We start from the raw sequence: 20,040 nt of genomic DNA on the forward strand, positions 1-20,040 counted from the left end.
TATTATATGTGCAACTCTTCGTTGCAAGGCAGGAGCGGACATTGGCAGATACCTATACTATGCAATGTATAATTAGTACAAATATAAACGTGAATTCAGCCTTCTATTAATGTAGCCCTGAACGCCAGCTCGCAATCATATGTGCGGAGCATCTATGTAACCGTTCTACTAAGACCCCAGGGGCATGCAAGTAATACAAATATATATATATATATATTCACAATCAACAAACAACCATCATGGTCACAATCCCTCGACCATTATCCTCCGCGGCCGCGTCCCGGCGAGGCATCGCCTCCGCCTCTGCCCTTCCCCCCTCTTCCCCGTCCACCACTCTTTCCGCGTCCGCTACTACTTTTACCACCCCTTCCAGATCCGGATCCAGATCCAGCCGCCACGGCTTTCGTCCTTGCAGCCTCCTGTTGTTGAGCCCTCCTGCTTTCCTGGTCCCACCACTCCTGGAAGGCCTGTTCTTCTTGTATTTCCTGCAGACTTCTCTTGGCGACGGCTTCTTTAATGACTTCCTGTTCTCTCCTTTGTTGACCAATAATATCCGCCATCGATAGCTGCAACGAAGGCTCGGCTCTGGTGGCCGGCGAGGTGTGAGCCGTCGAGTGAGGAGCAATAGGGTTCGACTTGGATGAGGATCCAGATGGGACTCGCGAACCAGAAGGATGGGCAGAAGGACGGGATGGCTTTGTAGCACTACCAGAGCTAACATTCCTCGACTGGCCTGCAAACCGTGTATCTGGTGATGCAGCCCGTCGAACTGACAATGGGCGGGTGGCCGCTGGAGATTCCAAAGACTTCGGCGCATGTGTTGGGAGTGATGACTTGGAGTCCTCAAGAACATCTTTCAAAGACGTCTTTGGTCCCACCGGAGCTACCAGCCAAGGCGACGCCGGCTTTCCGTCGGCCTTGTCTAGGGTTATCTGAGGATGAGAAGCAGCTTCCTCTAGTGCTCTTTGTTGCTGCTTTTTGCGTTCCTTCTGCGATGGTTTCGACAATCCTGCCTGGCTGATTTTCTCCTCTCGAGCTTTCTGTAATGATAGATTCATGGAGAGATTTGAGCCACGGCCTGAAGACGCCTGGGCCATAATGTCGCGCATATCAAGCTTTGCGGATGGAAGCGCCGGCGACGACCAAATCTTAGTTGGAGTGACATCCCTCTCATTCGTCTTGAAAGCTTGTAGACCTGGCGATGCGGGAGTATGGGGCAGTGACCGGCCGGCATCGCCATCATAGCTAGGCTCAGTATCTTCCCAAAGGTTGGCGCTGTCTCCTTTCGTGGTTGGAGTGGCATGCTTAGAGCTCGCCAACGGTAATGACCCGTCATCTTCCATATCAAACATCAAATCCAAAGCCGAGTTCTTCGGTCTGAGGGTCGGGCTGAAGGGTTCGTTTTGAGCACGTCTTGGTTTACCCCTGGCCTTCTCTTCGCTAGGCGACCCAGTGGTAGCGTCGTCAGGTGTTCCAATACGCACTCGGAACGGTGAAGAAAACCGGCTGTCATCACTCTTTAGCTTCGCTCGGAATGCCATATCACGATTTCTTCGTTGCCGTTCTTCATCAATGTCCCCTGCTAGGCTAGGATGGCGCTCATGTAAAAGGAGCTCGGCTCTTCCACTTTTGACGAAAGGGAGGCATGCCAATTGATTTGCCCGAACGAGGCTCTCTAACTCTAGAACGAGCCCCTCATCTAGGTCATTTAACCAATGATTTTCCAGCATTGACTCCAATTGCAGACAAACATATTCGAGGGCTGAATTCTTGAATTCCGTGACAGAGCATGGCGCAACAGCGTTCAAAAGATGACAGACATTACGGATGTTGACTGCCGAAAAGTTAGCTGGTTTATCTCTAGATTGCGCGAATGAGCAATTCTCGCTATGTCCCCAGGAGCTTCCCATCAACACTCCAATAGGGGACAGGATGACACACTGAATTGGAATAGGACTGAGTTTAAGATGAAAAGTATTTGCCGACTCACCAAAACGACCAAGAACCTCCTGGCATGTTTGCGATAGCCGGTCGAGCATAAGTTCGTTGCTCACCGCTAGAACGTCCATAACAAGGTCCGAGAACTCATCAATATCAGCAGCAACTACATCATCAAAGAGCCCCACTCCAACGTCGGCATAAAGGTATAATAATACGAGCCGAAATGCCTCAGGATGGACATGCTTCAAGTCAATCCGGATAGCCTCTGGGTCGTCGTCGCGTCTACCGGCAAGCCATTGACCGGCAGCGCGGCCATGAAATAGCCCCTCAAAAAACGGGCACCGTTGACATAATAAGGCACTATGGGCAGCCATTTCAGATCCATCTAGCTCAATGATGACATCTGCGTCTTCGAAGAACGAAGGATCCTGAAGTGCGAGTTTCATGTCGACGTCCATCCGCCGGTCTGACGTGGTCATAAGGCGTACTGCCGACTCTAGCTTTGCTAGTTGAAGATTTGCAGCAGTTTTCATAAGCTCAACACGCACTTGTCTAAATCTGAAGGCCATTTGGGGCGAGCGTCGGGTGAAGTGCCAAACATCCACCACCGTATCAGTGTACAAGTAGATGGCCAGGTTAAGGATGGTGAAGAAGTCTAGGCCTTGAAAAGTAACCCGCATCCGAGCTCCGTTGCTTGTCGTCTCACTCGTGATGGTGAGGAGATCTGGGATATGTGCTGCTCCAGTGTGCCGAAACTCACTAAGAGCGCTCCTCAAAACTGAGCTTCTGCCTAGCATGAAGCCGTGCACCGGTATTTGGACCTCAGATGTGGTACTAGTGATCTCGGCATCATAGTCATCCTCCACTCCAAGTAAATGGCGACTATGTAGAATCCGAGTCAGTAGTTGCACGTTGAAATCTGTTTCATCCCTAAATTGACACCTTCGGTTTGGCTTCCAAACCGCTTGTAAGGAATATATATGACCAGCATCATTCTGTCATCACCATATTCTGCTACGACCAACATATTCCTATGCGCAATACGGTGCCACAGGGGTTGTCAGGAGATTGGGAACCACTCGATCCGTTGTCATCCCCTGAGTGGGCATCAGAAACTCGACCCCTTTAGATATCACTAGATCTAACGGGATGGCCCCATAAACGTACATGGCGAGAGTATCATCGCACTCCAGCGATATATAGTGATAAAAAAAAAGAGCATTAGACTGGCTCACTCACCTAATATCTGTCTCGAGGTCCGTGGATCCCAGTACACCAGCTTTCAAGGACCTAGGCAAGACTTCCGGTTGCACTTGGCCCGGTACCCGTAGTGACTCAGTACTGCTCTCCTGTGGCAGATTGGAAGCTTGGAAGTCGCGCAGACAAAGAAGGGACTGGATATCCTCCCACAAACCCTGCTCGTCAACACCAATCTGAGTCTTCGTGACATCGCAATCTTTGCGAATCGCAGCGTATACACCATAAGCTGTGCTGCGTACAGCTGCGACTTTTGTGAGACCCGGGACTCGTTGAAACTTGAAATCTTTGCTATGAAAGCTTCCGGCGCTTGCAAAAGCATCCTTTACCTTCGTACGCTTTACACGGCGCCACACCACCCCTGCTTGAGTGCAGATAATAACTGAGCCATTTTCAGTAACCGAGGCCGATTTGATACCGTCCCAATGACCTTTGCGTAAGGACCATACCCTCTGTGGAAGGGTTAACGAATCCTTGATCTTGGAAGGATTCGTTGTGCTGGTTGTGGAGCCTGTATCGATCTGCCTCACATTTATCGTGAACAAACTTTGTGTTGAATAAGCAGCTATGGTGTCGCCAGCGGCGGTGATATTCGTAATACTGCTAGAGGGTGCGTCATATCGTGTCGTGAGAGCAGTCGTTTGCAAGTGATAATTCCGGAATCCTTCGTTTGCCGGCAGTTTGACGATATTGTATCCGTAATTAGTGAAGACGCAAACGGTGTGGTTCTCAAGCAACACAATCGTAGCTCGGTTAATTGCAGCTACCATCTTTATTGGCGCCTTGAATAGTGATGCCGCAACCTTCCGAGGTACAGATTGCACTTCGAGGCTGCGTGAGTCCGAGTCCATCAATCCAAGTTGACCTTCGTTCCGACCCCATGTAAACAATGATGTGGAAGTATGGGCGACCGAATGGATGGCTGAAGCAGCTACACCAATAATAGTCTCCCTTTTAAGAGGGCCAAAAATCTGGCGTGGGGTGGAGCAGATAGGGTCATCATCCTTCAGCGTCGTCCGTGGCAAGGAATATCCAAGCACGCCGTAATGATTTTGTCCCCAGGAGAAGATGTCGCCCTGAGAATCGACGGCCAAAGAGTGGCTATGCCCCAGAGCAACCTGGACAATCTTCCTTCCAGATAGACCTCCCTCTACACAGACGTACGAGAACCGTGTTACCTCATCACCCGTCCCCAGTCTTCCTCCGGGACCAAAACCACACATGAAGAGGTTGCTCTCTGGATCGCTAGTAAGAATAGCACTATGAAGCTTTGAAAGTACCACATCCTGCACAATGATGGGTCGACTCGACACGAGAGTAGGCAGATCAGAGACAGCTTTTGGGTTTATCTGGGACAAGTGAGTATAGAGAGCCTCATCGGTCTCTTTGATAGACTCCAAATACTCCCGGAAGAATCTGAAGAGCAAATGGTCAGGTCGTTTCAGATGGACTTTTTCGGGGTATTGGCGATCATCTTCATCCCCGAACCCGAGATTGTAATTTTTGCTACTTCCCCAGGCAAAAATTTCATCACCATCAATAGCCGCCTTGGGATGACTATCTTCATCATCAGGTCCGGGGGCTATAGTTTCTTCCTCTCCCTGAGAGCTATCGTCTGACTCTGGTAGATCTATCCTCCGTTTCAGGCTTCGTCGGGCGATTGTCGCATTGTACACATCAAAAGGGCTGTTTCCCTCACGGTCTTTGACTTTGATTACTGACATCGACGCTCTTTGAATGGGCCCTTCCAAGCCACCCGGGCTCCGACTATCTTTCTCGATTATAGCCCGGGCAAGCGCAATGTTCCCAAAGTATAGGGCTCGATGCAGAGCTGTCCAACCACTCTCTATATCCTGAGCATATAAGTCGATAGCAGGATGTTCAATCAGTGCCATGCCAAAATCTGTTGCGCTCTCTGACTTGGATGATGCTATTCGGCAGAGGAGGGGCACGCCTGCATAGTCTCTGCTATTAATGTCCGACCGGTTGAGAACGGTTTGATTCGCCCCCTTTTGGCCAATATTCCCAGTATTCCCTGAGACTTTCCTATTCTTCACTACTCGAGGAGAGGTCGAAAATGCGCCAGTACCCGGGCTTCCTGTCATGCTTCCCAAGCTATGTCCCCCCGTCCCTCCACCATAGCTTTTCGATGTATACTGCGGTCCATGGCTCGCATTTGCCAGGAGTTTTCGAAACCGTTCGATTTCGTCATCGTAGAAATACTTCCAGAGAAGATAGCTCATGTGTCGCAAAGTTAGCGGAAGGAAGGTCTTCCGCGCACTTTAACACCTCGCTGTGGCCTCAGCGGGACACGGCGTATTTAAAGGCGTTGAAAAGTGTAGGAAGACTCCCGGCGCACAAAGGAAAAAGAGGGGTCTTCGGTAGTCTTTTATCAACAGAATCGTCGATAGTCGCGGACGGGAATGGTTGTAGGCGGCGTTTCAACAGGTTGGAGCGGGCAAGAACAGTGGCTTCGGGGGATTGTGAGATCGGCAGTTCGAGGATTCCTATATTTGAGTTTGCAGAGCGCTTGGATTCGAAGAAGGAGTATTCCAGCTATGTAGAGATAGATGTGATAGATATTGTTAGTATCGGGGGGGAGTCATCAATATAATAAGCAACAATGGGAGATATCCCTCGGATTACGGAAAATATCCGGGTGTCTGCGCATCCAATCATACGACGCGATTCAGTTGCGTGTGAAATCAGGTCGGTGCGATGGATTCAAGCCATCGACCACCTCCTTCTTACCTTGATGTCTAGCCTCATTGCTAGAACTCTTACTCTGGGCCAGAGGCATCTTACCGGCGGATAAATATCATTAAACTTTATTGTGGATGAAAGTATCAAGACGTGGGGTGCGGGTCCTTATATGGGACGAATGAGGTACATACAACGCGGTAGCTTTAGCCCTTATTAGGCACTCATTCTGGCGGTGTAGCACGATTGTTTCATTCAGCTTTCGTATATCCTGCCCAAGTTCGCGAGAACATCTTCTTAAACTATTGGGGCCAAGTAGTCATTCTCTTCTAGGGTCTTCAAGCAACAGAATAACCTTCATAATACTCTCATTAATCTGCGCGTCCTTATCTTGCATGTGCTCTTTTAGAGAGGAGATGGACTACCCTCGGGTGCAAGAAACTTCGGGAGTCGAATCCTGATACTGGCCGCTCCTCGTTGGGGTGGGATTTGGGCACTTAGCCTTCACTTTTTCAAAGAACATATAGGGTGCATAAAAGTTGCACAAAGAAATGATCCCAAACAATGTTATCTGTTTTGCAAATAAAAGCTGCCCGCCCTTTGTCAAGCGAACGAAACAGTGAAGCATGCCGTAAACATACCTAGTTGGAATCTTCCTTCTGGCATACTTCAAGCATACAAGTTCCCCTTGCATTCTCCGTCTTGCGTCATCTGAAAAAGTCAACAGTATGGCAAATGCAACTCTTTGGCAAGAACTTGACGCATCCCCCAGCGTATCCTTGGTATCCCTGGTAGAACCAAGAGTGTGCTTTAACGAGGATTGCCTCTTCCCCTTAGGACCCGCCTGTGAAGAATGCGCAAATGAATGCCTGTCCAGCGTTAGCGATTGGGAACAGAAAGTAGGGCCCCAGAAGGTAGGCTCCGCCGTCGTTGATGGGAGTCAGAGAGAAACGGACACGGTAGGCTTTGATGACCAGGATAATCGCACAGAAGCCTCCGTTAAGAGTTCCAATACAGGTTCCAGTGGGGAGACTATCATAGCACCACAGAAACAAAATTCATATCGAAACTCTGCGGGGCTGGCTGCATCGGTACCACAGAACCTATCACAGCCGAGTGAACTCTCAACTCGAAGACCTATAGGTCTAGAAGCGTCGGGATCTTCAATTCCAGCAGCACGGAATCAAAGCTCGAGTCAAAGTCGCGGAAGTCCAAAGGCGGCTAGCTTCCAGAACCAAAAGACGCCATCAAGATCAAGATCGTCAAATCGAAACATCAAGGAGTGGCTGGCATCGGTACCGCTGGACCTGGCGCTAGGTGAAGTCTCATATCAAAGTCTCAAATCTTCAGAGGCACCAAGATCCTCGAACCTAGCAGCACGGAATCTAAACTCACATTATAGCCCTATACATTCACAAGGCCCCGGCTCCCTAAACCCGCCACCAAGGGCACCAACCCATTTTTACCTATCCGACCCTTCCTTACAGCCTGCCTCTGCCATCCGTTTAGACAACTGGCTTACCGACATCTTTAACAATACCCTTGAAGGACACGTTAACGACGAAATATTTAACGGCGGTGCTAATGAAGAAAATACAACCTTGGACTTCTGCCCGCTCTGCTATGCACCTGTTGGTGACCCCATAGATCAGCACCTCCTACGTTGTCAATATGCTCATGACGAAGCGGAAAGGAGAGAGGAATCGATAATGTCTACTTTGAAGCGGAATAATGGCCATTGATGAACCCCAGGAGTACTTATACGTTGAGTTTGGAGAGTCCAGGGCCCCAATGAGGGTGGCCGGCAACAGCGGGCATTATACTCTGGAAACCAGTACTACTATAGACGCATTAATACTGTAGATGAAGCCTGTTATATACACTTCACATACCTGTTGCCTGCTATTCCAATAAAATAAAATTCACCAGCTTTCCCATGTTTATCAAACCATGAAACTAACGTGCCTTTTGTGACTACGAATCTTGATGTGAGTAAAATATGCATAGAGTATGCTCCACAAGGGCAGAGCTGACATCTAGGAAGTTATATTGCGGGTTTAAATGACTACCAAATTGGTGGGCACAACGACATGGGAAGGGAAGAGACATGAGGATGAAGTGCATCATTCATTCAATTAGGGTCTTTCCTCGCACCCCAAAATCCTCTACCGTAACTAACCAATATCTCCTGGCCCTTCTTGATACCCTTCCCTTTCCCACTCTTCCCTTCCGGCAAAACAAATACTCCAATGCCTTTCTCCTTTCTCCTCTCATCCCAAACATCCCTAAATTCAGCATTTGGCTTCTCGGCAATGCCTCTATAGTCATTGACAAACCTCGCCTCATTCCCCAGTTCGTTGGCATCAATTCCAAGCCCTTGGTCTCTGTCTAAGCTGAGATCATAATCGGAACCGGCATGAGGATCGACATGGCTAGTGAGATTCGGTAAGGATGGAGATGCGGGAGAGGCATGGATCTTGCCCAGATATTGTAGTATGAATGTCCCAGGCTTGAGATTACTTGCTGTGAAGAGACCACATTGACCAGCCGCTGGGTGAGAAGGGTCAGATATTGGTGTGATCTTCACGATGGAACATGGCCCTATGGAAACAGATGCTGGAATGCTGTTTGTAGTCTCCTTTTTCCGGGTTCGAACAGATGCAAGTTGTTCCGGAGTGAGCGTATGCTGATACACAGGTGCTGTAATATAACGAATGTTTTGGGGCCAGTTTTTTGGGGAGCTGGTCCCCGCTGGATTTTGAGACACCATCTTTCTTTCCTAGCAGTACGCAAGTCCCAGGCTCAAGGAAGTGATACCAATAATAGTTTGGAGCCGGAGAGGGAGCGGCTCAGCGGTCAAGGCGCATATCAGGATGCAAAACAAAATAGGTAGCGGAGCATAACGCAAGGATTGTGTTGGGCGGCAACAGATCCTCTATGAAATTTGCTACAAGTTTCGGGTTGCCGCTCGAAACCCCTCACAATCAAGTGTTCCTCGCGGAAACATGCGCGAAAGCGCAGGAAAATAGTGAAAATAGTGTCCATTACGTCATTGAAGTGCCAAGACATCTCACTCAATGTATCATTCTCCTCTTATAATCAAATTTTTATATCAGTGTGTAAAATATATAATATAGGTAGATCCAAGGAGAGTACGAAGGTACACAGAGCAGGCGAAGTAAAGGGGCACGAGATGATGACGTACGGATAAAGGTACGTAAAAGTGTTAAGGAATCGGCCAGGAAGCTAGTTCATCGCACGCTTGCTAGAGGCTCTCCACTAACCCCCCAGCTTTCAGTGGATGGTTTCTTCGTACTCCTCCTCGGTATGTTTAAATAAACTAAGAAATTCCTTGCAATAGTTTAAAGTGTTCAAGTCATCGTTATAGCATCATTGACAGTTGGAGCATTTTTCTCTTTGTTCCCCACAAGATGTTCTGCAACACGGCAGATCGCGGCTTCTTTAGAATGACAATGACGTTTCTAAATGCGCCACAGGCAGGGGCGCCCAAATTCCTGGATTTCGTCGCTCCTGCCGCTTTGTTGACAGGTATATATAAATGTAGCGACGCCACACCTGTAATACTTGCCAAGAACATCCAACTGTCAAACAAAACCACTATAACTACAACTACAACTAATCCAATACCTACTTGATTCGATTTCAACTCTCCAACTCCGCAAACCCACTTGACGGTAGCTCAATACCTGCAGAGATGGCATCAATCATTGACTCTCTCGGTTCTCTCATCTCCTCCATCTTCCAATCCATTCTCGCCGTCTTCCAGGCATTTGTCGACGTCGTCCAATCTATTTTCAACGAGGTCCTACATGTCATTAACATTGCTTTTGCGATGGTTGGAAACGCTATCTCCGGTCTCGCTCAAACCTCTGAAGGACTTGTCAAATTCCTACTGAGTAAGCGATGCTATTCCCTAGAACGCGCAGCTCGCGTCGTTCAAAACTAACATTTATCCAGGCAACATCATTGTCATTGGTGCTCTAGTTGCGGGCTTCTTTGTCTACTCGGCGTACAAGCAGCGCAGTGGCCGATCGGTAACCAAGGCTAAGAAAACCACTTAGAGCGGTTGTTCCGACGGCTCTTGAGAGAAGACACACCTGTCGTAGGTTTGGTTTGATGACTTTGGGAGATGCTGTAAACTGCACAAGTACACTATACATTCAATACCCATGGGAGGCGCTTAGGAGTAACGGCATATGTATTTCCAGGTTGAAGGTGTGGGAAAGCGGGTGAGGATCTAGTAATGAGGGGTTTCCACAGTGTGTTGCAGTTTTAGGAATTATGCTGGGTGGTTACGCTTCGATAATGACAAATAAAAAATTGATCTCTGAAACAATGCATGGCTTAACCCCATGTATTGGTTTTTAAGTTCTTTCTATATCAAAGTCTTGAGAACAGTGAATCTCCGTAATAAGACGAGGGCAGGGAAAAGATAAGCATGCCAACTAATGCAGGTATGTATGTAATACTTAAACTTAAACTTGACGTCGCCTTGATCGCCTCCAGGATTCTTAGACAATCAATTACAGGAGCTCGCGTCATTTGTCCAGTGTGATTTGGGTTCATCACAACTAGGTCTAGCTCGTAGAGGGGAGATAGCTAGAAAGCCGTCAAGTAACGTGACCACGTCAGTCCCGGCTTTTCCCATCGGAACTACCTAGGTAGCGAAAATGGGTAATATCTGAGTTACCGATTGTTACCGAATCAGAACGCTCCCTAGTCCGTGTTCTATTGACTAATGGCATTCGTTATTAACTCGGTATATTAGGAAAGAGTCTTCCGAGATATTGACGATTGATTTAGGAAATGACAACGTTCACCTGACATAGCGGTTGAGGGAAAATAGAAATATCCATGGAATAACAAGAGGTTGGAAATGGATACTCATTTTCGATGTCACGTGATTCCACCAATGGCCAAAATGCCTCAACGACAGGTTGCACTTTGTTGGCGGTGAGACAACGAGGGATTCGAAGGAGGCCAAGCGTGGGGAACAACAGGGAGTTCCATTAGTTTGACATGCGGGTCATCGCTGATAGTGTTTGAGGGGAAGGTTGATGCCGTCCAGGCATGGGCATTAGATTTGGGGGTCTCCGGAGTCAATAATAGGGGTCCGTCCTCCACTGTGGACGGATAGAAGTGCGGTTACTCGCCGGCCAATGGAGGAGGTAGTAAGCTTCAGCTGCGAAGATCCTGTCAGCTGGCTGCTGCCAAACCCAAACCTGATTCTGTGTCTCTGCAGTAGTTTTGCGGCGGATGATGCGGTAACTGTGAGTGTTGATCGGGAAATGCAGTTCACAACCCGTAGGGCGATTCTACGTAATTGCTGGCGCTACTCGTATTGCCTATCATGCAAGGGAATGGCGGACAGCACGGAGCAGCAGAACTTCGTGCGAAGTCGTAGTTAAGGAGCAGATGATCAGCAGCCGAAGCGCAATTGTTCCCTTCCAAGACTTAGGGGTCGATCTGGCAGGCTCCATTTTTCTGGGAAACCCCTAAGGCTGGGCACAGTAATCCATGACTTCGTGGGTCCTTGCTCCGTACAAAGTAGCCAAGACGGCCACAAACGTCCTCGGTGGCGCCGTATCGTAAAACGTCCATCAAATAAAAGAGCGAGGGTGTTGGCGCCAATGGTTCATTACCGCAGCATATCGTAGCACAACCACGCGAATTGAAGACCAGCCAGGCGCAGGAGTCTGCAGCACCCTATGTTCTCTAGAGGCTATGACATCTTCTCGACTCAAAGAGCCCTCCACCGTTTGCACAGAAGCCCAAGCTGTTCTGTCTGCTCTGCTCCTTTCCGCTTTGGCGGCTGGGCCACCCATTATTGTGCCTTTGTTTGTAGCACGCCCGAATTGTGCCATTGCATGTGTAGCTGCTACCTTGCTCCTGCACCTGCATTTGCATCTGCACCGGCGCCGGCGCCGATTCTTCCAGGACGACCATGAGGACGAAGGTAAAGGTAAGAAGTAGGGTCCCGGGCCAATAGCAATGATCGTGTTGGTGTTCAGTTCCCAGCACGAGCACCAAGTCGCCAACAGCCCGCCCTCGTTCACTCATCAGTCGCTGGGATGCAGGACTGACTGGTGGGGCCTTGGGGCTTGACCAACTGTCTCTTGAGGCCCGTACGAAGGAGTAGGTACATGTACAGTAGCTACTTGACTCGAGTCGACTCTTTACCGGGTCCATTGTTAGTGTTAGCTGGAGAGATCATTATTTTCGTATGGAGTCTTCTGGTTGATCTCTTGCGGTGGGAGGGTTGGCCGTGGGTGGTTGGCCGTTGGCGATGGTCGTGGGGGGGAGCTGCTATGTCGTTGTAGCAGTACGGAGCGTGTTCGAAGTGGTTCCACGGAGTACCAAGTACCCAAGTACCTAGGTACCTAGGTACCTTACGTACAGTGTCCATCCTGTCCGCCCTGCCCGCCACACTCGCTTCGCCTCGTTCTGGCCGAACGTCCTCGAGGAACTGCCCTCGGCCACCGTACTCGCTCCCTCGACGCCGTATAATTTGGTTCCAGCGCCCACTTCCATCCTCACAATCTCTCACCCCCAACTTCTCATCGTCCACCAACAAAGGGAGCCGTCCTCCATTTTGGCCGCCCATATCGGCCTGGTGTCCAGCTGTTGCAGCCGGCGCCGTTACGGCCCAAGGCTTGCCTGGTGTGCCTCTGTGCCCCTCGCCACTCCAGTTCTGTTCATTTCGTATGGAGTTCTCAATTTGGAGTAATTGGCATATCCTATTATATACGGCGGCGGCATCATACCCTCTTGCGAGCATCATACCCGTTTTCTTCGTATTTCTTACCCAATTAATTTCCTACTCCAACGTGCAGTCCGCTGCGGCTGCCCACAGCAAAGTGTTTCATATATCCTGACACTGTTTCTCCTGGTAGACCGCGTCGACCTATTGGGTCGTCCGGCGCCATCGATATCGGTTTCTCTATCTCAAAAGCCTCGTCGACATCGAGAGCCTAGCTAGGATGTTGATCAAAGGGGAGAAGTACGCCTGCGATGCGTGTGTGAGGGGCCACCGTGTTAGCAATTGCCAGCATGCCGATAGGCGATTGCAGCACATCAATAAAAAGGTATGCTCGTCACCTTTCGCTGTGAACGCGAAGCTAATGCTCTCCTCTAGGGCCGTCCAGTCTCGCAATGCACGCATTGCAGGTCCCTCCGCAAGTCTCGCTCGGCGCATGTTCGCTGCGACTGTGGAGGCGAGAAGGCACACTCGAAAGCCGCTTGTACACACGAAGGGGATACTCAGGGTGAGCTTTCATGGGATTTTAAGGTGTTTTAACAACAGCAGTTTCTGATCCATAAATATAGCAGACAACTGCTGTTGCAGCCACGGGGCCCGTTGCTCCTGTGCTCTGAAGAAAGATCTTCTTGATCCTGTTCCAGAGTCGGATTTTGACGAGCCTGCATTGCCCTCGGCGCTCGGGAATGATAAGCGGAGACCTCGCGCTCTTACCGTACAGTCGGAGAACTCATTGACATCTTTCGTCAATGGCCATCACAAGCCAATCCATAAGCACAACAACATGGCTCATAAATGCGGTCTACCTTATGTCATTCCAAGGGCACACACCATCCACGGGTCATCACCTTCAGGGTTGGCGAACCGGTCTGTAGATAACCTGCCACATACAAACACGGTCGACGCACTACACAGCGAATCCCACATCAAGGATTCGATAGTCAGTGCACAGCAGGAGCAGCGTATGGTGAAGTCTGAGCACGGATCACCTGTATTGAGCACTACGGCAAACCTGGGGCAATGGAACGACCTCCTTCCGCCTCTAGACATCTCAAGTGTCTCTCCAGACCATATCCCGGGGATGGACGGGTTTTCGAACATCCCGGATCACGAGCAGCCATTGTTCTCAGCAGGGCTAAGCGCAGCCTCCGTTGATTGGTCCCATTACGATGGCCTTGACTTCAATAATGACGACTTTGCAACTTCATCATATAGTCAACCACCATCGTTCACCGGCTTTGACTTCAATAGCATCGACCAACCTGCTCTAACAACCACCTCAACATCAGGCGAGATCTCAGAAGTAGAAGACTTCGGATCTCTTGGGGACCCTGTTACCACCCAACTACCCTTAGTGACCAGCACTAAATATGGGTCTGACTTTGATGCTTCCGAAATTGGTGGCGAAATTGACGGGTATCGTCTCAGCACCGCATCGTCGTACGTCGGCTTGCCACAGGTTCAGATGCTAGCTGGCAACAATGCCGAAGCCCTCGATCTTGAGACCTTCTTGAAAAGTAATGTCACATCAAACATGTACTTAGATACAAACCAACCGCTTGTCACTACTTCAATGGCTGAAGGCAATAAGATGGGTCAAGATATGGCTTGTTTTGATGATAATACCAGTTTTCCGTTGCTCTCGGTTGACGGAGACAATGACGCTTTCTGGATGAATGACTTCACATCCAGCAGTATTGCAATCAATGGCAGCGGATACGGAGAGCTACCGGAGGAAAATGTTTGGGCTCAATAACACGAGTGGAAAGGCACCAGGCCTTCGGCGAATCATCCACTGGGATATCTTCACCGACGACTCGAGGGGTTTTTTATGCACCATTATAGAGCTGGGACCGCTTACCCCCAGAGTATGCGAGAATGAATGTCCATAGATTTTACTGTTACATATTGCACATGATATATCCACATACATTCTGTTACGCGTCATGGTCTATCGCTGATCAATATCTTACTTTGCGGCCCCCATCTCAATTTTCCCGCACCTTTTCCCACCCGTTCTATTTGTCTCTCGAAAGTTTATTTCTCGGCTAACTTGTCTTTGTTTCATCCTAAGAGCACTCTGCTTCAGCTCGTCTGCAATTGCATATTGGGATACATGTGACTTACAGCTTCTCCGGATAGATGCGATATCGGTCAGAAACTGCCGACTTGGTGGCGATTGTTCGATAAAAGCTACGGCTTAGGATTCGTTAGGGCTACATACATTGCAACTTGGTCAAGTCACAAATCTCAACCCGAGAGATATAGTGAGTCGTAGGTTTGCAATTAGTCTTAAGTCGCTTCAAGCTCGTGATTCTTCCCAAAACGGAGGACAATTTGCAAATATTAGCCTTCCTTCTGCCGGCCACCTACCACTATATGCCGATGATGATCTCGACTAATGATCTACACCCGTGAGGCTATTCCCCGATCCACGAGCCACTACAGTTAGGCCCTGATCTGGAACAGCCCGTAGACAGAGCCGATGTGGCTTTGATGAACGTATAGTGTTTACGCTGATGTTCCGGCCGAGGTAATAGAGTAGGTTCGGGGGGGGGGGGCTGTCTTGCAAGCAATTCAAGGTCGAATTGTACTGGCAAAAGTTGTGGAAGTTGCATCCAGTTATGAAGGTCTCAACCCTCCAACTCCCTTCGGGTCTTCTAAAATATTTCCCCGAGCTCCCCCTCCTTATGTAGTTATTGAAGGTGTTTATGCCCATGCATCCTCGTGCCGAAACGAGATATCCGCCATCTGATACCACATATTGAGATTGTTTATCCCCCGCCGGGAAACTTCGACGGCCGGGTTGATGTTACATTGGAGTCTTGGACTCTCAGAATCCCATTAAGAAGATTTGCGTCGCATGATACCTGACCAACCTCTAGACAATCACGGAACAGTGTGGGCGATCTTCCGTCAGAACAGGCTGCTGCTGGCGGCAGAATACAAGTTCATTCGTAGCGACTGGGTTGGCAAGACAAATCAGGATGGGGAATTTTTCGATTTAGGCTCATGCTTGTTCCCTCCACGGGGGCCTCTGGGACAACCCACGCTCGTTTGAACTCTTGACAACGTTGCACAAGCAGGTGTGATGTTCTCGTCTCCAGAGGACGCTCGATTGCTCAAGCAAGCCACCCAATCCGGTGTTTACGCCGCAGGCTTGGCCCTATACTCTGACGGTGCTGCCCGAGGAGTGTCCGGCTGCGTTGTGCCGGCGAAGGCAACGCTCCCGAGATTGTTGGAGCCAGTTGTGGTTTGTTGTACGTAGGTACGTATGTACTTGGGGATGTTTTCGGGTCAGAACATAACAATCTGCGAGAACAATGCTTGGGGCGAGCCTTGGCTACTTGCTGCGCAACAAGCCGTTTTCCGTGATGTGATCCTACGAGTAACGTCAGCTTCCCCAGACCGGCCCACGCCTAGAAGTCGACGAGCAACCGCACTACTCGTATCCAAAGGGCTAGCACGCTCCATGAGTATATCTCTGGTCGTTATCTTCTGGGTTTCCCCACACCGGCGGGGGGCCAGTGAATAGAGCAGGAACTGAGACTCTGAGAGACGTGCTATAGGGCGGTGGCGCCTTCTGCGCTAGAACAGGACGGTAATTGCATTTGCGGCGTTGGTATGGCGGTGGATAGGGTATCGAGTATGCAGAGATTTATTCGTGACAAGGACCTTGTTCTCCAATTACCGCCTGCATGGCAGAGCGAACGATTGATCGGAGATCGCTGGGTGTTGTCGCGAGTACCTCAGCACCCAGTAGTCCATCTTAAATCCTGGTTCGGGGGGTTTTTAACAGCCAAATTGAGAAGAAAGTCGGTGGTCAGACACGGTTGCGATATCATATATACTCTCGTACTTGGAAGGGGGAGGGAGGATTGAGGGTTACGCTGGACGGAGGAGTAGCCACAGCTCCTATGTCAGGTAAGTAGTACAAATCGACACCAGCCACATAACCATCCAGTAGGAGCACAGCCATAAACACCAGCCACACGCCACCACCTCGCACTCCCACACTCTCCCTTTCCTCCCAGCCACCGCCTCCGAAGTCACCAATGATCAATGATCCAATAATCCAATCCAACCCAAAACATTCTTGTTATTCTCCTTCGAACCTTCCGCTCCAAACACCTTGCAATCGCATCGCATCGCAATAACGTTCCGCCGACCCCACGACCCCATTACTCCGGACGGGCTCGTACAGTACCAGGACCACTAAACCCGTGAACCAGTACTCGAGGACGTAGGTACTTCGGACAGCACCAACGCACGCCCACGTACCGAGTACCTGCCAGGCCCGGCTCCCTGCCAGCATCCTTGCATTTGTTTGTTCTCCAGAAACATCGCCCCCCGAGGGATTCCCAAGGCGATTCCTCCAGCCTCTCTGCGCGCCTCCGCAACAATCAACAACAAACCTTCGCCCAGTGCCGTTGCCCACCGGCCCTGGAACTGCGTCACCTGCTGCAGCCGCCAGAAGTCCAGGCACTCTCATTGAGGCAGAATTCGGCGCGTGAAGAGCGAGCTCGCGGTATTGCGATTGCTACGGTGCGCCATCTGCGACGGCTTTCTACCGAAGAACAATAAATTGTATATCCAATTACCAATATCCAGTGCCCCAATATCAACACTGACTCTTCCCGGCCCAGCACGCAACCCCGCTCGCCCGCCCCCATGACGGCCCTTTAAGAAAAACCTCTCCTTCACTGAGCGACGCGCCTAGAATGCAGTCCTATCCATCGCCGAACGCGCTCGCTGCGGATGGCGGTCCCCAATTCTACTCCCAGCCCTCGACCCAGCACCATCCCGCCCTCTCCACCTCCGATGACCTGCAACTCACTGCCCAACTCTCGCGAGGCCTCGCGCCAGTCATGAATGCCGGCCCTGGCGGAGCTATGACCGAGGGTCAAGATGAGGAAGCAAGAGCCCAAGATGCGATCAACCGCCAGTACGAACATGACCAGGACCAAAATCCGCACGAGCAGGTACAATTACAGGCAAATCATGGGCCAATGGATCAGATGGGCAATCAATATGCGGTGCTGGATGGATCCCATGCGCCGAGGAAGCGGTCGAAGGTGTCGAGGGCGTGTGATGAGTGCCGGCGCAAGAAGATTCGTTGCGACGCCACCGGCGAACCTGGCGACGAGCAATGTTCCAGCTGCAAGCGTGTCGGCGCACGCTGCCAGTTTAGTCGAGTGCCCATGAAGAGGGGTCCAAGTAAAGGGTACGTAGTCCAGTTAACAATGGAGCGCGAACGGGGAACTTGTAGCTGACATGGAAATTTCAAGATATATCAAAGAGCTCGCCGATCGATTAAATACTCTGGAGGGAGCTATGCATGCCGGCGAAATACCCGTTGCGCTACACATGGGCCATCCAGACAATTCTGTCCAGCGCCGGGCGTCTGATGAGTTTTCGCCTCCTCCTCACGGGGAAAGCATTCCACGAAAAAGGACATTTTCTTCCCTTTCGGGCGAATTTGGGACGCCTTACCAGGCTCAAAGACCTCCCAGCGGCTGGGCTTCGCAGCATCCCCCGAATTCTGCTCCTGCATATACCGCCCCGCAGGTCGCCGGGGGGCCACATCAGTTATTTAGGGAGCCTAATTACTCTCCTAACGGTCTTCAGCCCGCGGCCCAGTGGAGGAAGCCACCAGAACTCCCTCGCCAAAGCAACTCCTTTGAAGGGGTTTCACTAAGTGACTCCGGCCAGGCTGAACATAACCATGATTGGGACGAGGGTATTTTCACTGGGTCAGCAAAAAGTTCCTTTATACGCTCAAGATCGAAAAGCTAATAATAAGCAGATACTACAATGCAATACATCCAACTTATCCTATCTTATGCCAGTCCAAGACTAGATTAAGTACTAGGATGGCAAACTGCCATGGCCCTTTAAAGGAAGCATTCTATGAAGCACTTCACGCAGCAGTTCGATCGTTCGCACCACCTGCAAATCAGACCTCTGATCAATACAGCATCAAGAAGGCAACACAGCTCATAATAGCCTCCCAATTTGAAAATGCTTCTGTCCGTTCTGTCACAACAAATTTAGTATATCTTCAAACGATGATGCTCATGGCGATTGCAGCCGAAAATCAGTCCCGGAGGTGCCAAACCGGACTTTCCCAGTCTGTTTGGCTCGGCAGCGCCGTTGGACTCGCATACTCTTTAAAGCTACACTTACATAAGCAACCAAGTAAGGCAATTGGAAGCGATCCGGATGCAGAAGAAAACCTCGCGAGGAGGATATGGTGGAGCTTGGTTATTATGGACAGGTGGCATTCGTCAAGCACATCCAGCCCCTTGTTAATTCCCGACGGGAGCGTGGTTGTGTGTCCCGAGGACGCATCTCTCCTCGGCGAGTCCCTTTACCATATTGCTCGTAAGTCTACTATCAATTCATCTGGCTACAAAGCTAACCGCTTAGGCTTATCCATAATACTTGGACACTTTGCCATCGCGAACCTTGTACCTAATCACCTCCCTACTCTCGGCACTCCCCCTGTTAAACTAGTCGACACGCTCCTTCGCGGCGAATTAGAACGGTGGCGAGAGTCATTGCCAGCGTCTATGTTTCCGCCATCCAATGCCCCTCTTGTCCATCTATGCTACTGGCATCTGCGAATCTTGATGGAGCTACGGCTTCCCGATTCGGATCCTCAGGATCTTCTAACTCCAGCAATACACATTGTCACCCAGGCCACACACAACTCATCTGTGGTTACTCCCTTAACTTACCATTGCACGGCTCTTGCCGCGCTCTCCCTCCTTGAACTGGCCCCTATAGATAGCACAAGAGAGGAAGCCGAAAAAGGTCTGAAGACATTATTAGAAGGCTCTGGACCTTTAGTCTGCGACACGGCTATCCGGGAAATTATCTCAGCAAAGCAGCACTCGGGCAGTGCTGGTATCCAGAAGACACCGGAAAGTCAACATGCTTTAACAGCTAGCCAGGGCCTTCAGCGCCTCGCTGACATTGCCACTGCTACGGAGGAGGGGCGGGATGCGACGACCAGCGATGGTCGAAACGAGGGCGACAAGGGCAGTACTGGAGGTCGGAGTGGAGCGCCGCTGCAGCCCTATCAGGAGTTAAAAGATGTCGTCCGAAATGGGTATCTTGGGATTCTCGGCGCTGACAACATCCAATGAGCTGGTAGCGCTGCAAATATCCCAAGGTGAATGTGTGGATAATTTTTTATTGTCAGAATATACCCAGTCCTTGTGCAAGTCTATAAATGGTCGAGTCGAAAAGGTGATGGAGCTTGCAGCCCTTTGAGTAGGCTATAGTTCGGACTTGAGATTTACATTGGAGGCATCATCATGGAGTTTTGGAACTCCTGGGTACATGTAGTCATGAGACTG

The 20,040-nt window shown here is 50.1% G+C and overlaps 7 protein-coding genes across 7 annotated transcripts; 4 read left to right on the forward strand and 3 right to left on the reverse strand.

Annotated features, from left to right (window-relative positions):
- Window positions 1-260: 260 nt before the first annotated feature.
- On the reverse strand, window positions 261-5,441 carry BP5553_05926 (RCC1 protein; the record flags this gene model as incomplete). Its single annotated transcript, XM_032014549.1, has 2 exons — window positions 261-2,823; window positions 3,181-5,441. 2 exons carry the CDS (start codon window positions 5,439-5,441, stop codon window positions 261-263), a joined length of 4,824 nt encoding a protein of 1,607 aa, XP_031869230.1.
- A 1,185-nt stretch (window positions 5,442-6,626) lies between these two features.
- BP5553_05927 (uncharacterized protein) lies at window positions 6,627-7,640 on the forward strand (the record flags this gene model as incomplete). The annotated part of the gene is made up of 1 exon (XM_032014550.1): window positions 6,627-7,640. The coding sequence occupies one exon, from the start codon at window positions 6,627-6,629 to the stop codon at window positions 7,638-7,640; it is 1,014 nt and encodes a 337-aa protein (XP_031869231.1).
- Window positions 7,641-8,029: 389 nt separating this feature from the next.
- On the reverse strand, window positions 8,030-8,668 carry BP5553_05928 (SET-containing protein; the record flags this gene model as incomplete). The annotated part of the gene is made up of 1 exon (XM_032014551.1): window positions 8,030-8,668. One exon carries the CDS (start codon window positions 8,666-8,668, stop codon window positions 8,030-8,032), a length of 639 nt encoding a protein of 212 aa, XP_031869232.1.
- A 945-nt stretch (window positions 8,669-9,613) lies between these two features.
- Window positions 9,614-9,980, forward strand: BP5553_05929 (Uncharacterized protein; the record flags this gene model as incomplete). The annotated part of the gene is made up of 2 exons (XM_032014552.1): window positions 9,614-9,815; window positions 9,877-9,980. 2 exons carry the CDS (start codon window positions 9,614-9,616, stop codon window positions 9,978-9,980), a joined length of 306 nt encoding a protein of 101 aa, XP_031869233.1.
- A 2,152-nt stretch (window positions 9,981-12,132) lies between these two features.
- Window positions 12,133-12,697, reverse strand: BP5553_05930 (uncharacterized protein; the record flags this gene model as incomplete). Its single annotated transcript, XM_032014553.1, has 2 exons — window positions 12,133-12,225; window positions 12,317-12,697. 2 exons carry the CDS (start codon window positions 12,695-12,697, stop codon window positions 12,133-12,135), a joined length of 474 nt encoding a protein of 157 aa, XP_031869234.1.
- A 272-nt stretch (window positions 12,698-12,969) lies between these two features.
- BP5553_05931 (Zinc copper-regulated transcription factor) lies at window positions 12,970-14,432 on the forward strand (the record flags this gene model as incomplete). Its single annotated transcript, XM_032014554.1, has 3 exons — window positions 12,970-13,004; window positions 13,055-13,184; window positions 13,296-14,432. The coding sequence occupies 3 exons, from the start codon at window positions 12,970-12,972 to the stop codon at window positions 14,430-14,432; spliced, it is 1,302 nt and encodes a 433-aa protein (XP_031869235.1).
- Window positions 14,433-17,397: 2,965 nt separating this feature from the next.
- BP5553_05932 (uncharacterized protein) lies at window positions 17,398-19,827 on the forward strand (the record flags this gene model as incomplete). The annotated part of the gene is made up of 4 exons (XM_032014555.1): window positions 17,398-17,900; window positions 17,965-18,429; window positions 18,483-19,060; window positions 19,106-19,827. The coding sequence occupies 4 exons, from the start codon at window positions 17,398-17,400 to the stop codon at window positions 19,825-19,827; spliced, it is 2,268 nt and encodes a 755-aa protein (XP_031869236.1).
- Window positions 19,828-20,040: the final 213 nt, after the last annotated feature.

This window comes from Venustampulla echinocandica, assembly GCF_003357145.1.
Source record: "Venustampulla echinocandica strain BP 5553 chromosome Unknown scaffold_3, whole genome shotgun sequence".
NCBI lineage: Eukaryota > Fungi > Ascomycota > Leotiomycetes > Helotiales > Pleuroascaceae > Venustampulla > Venustampulla echinocandica.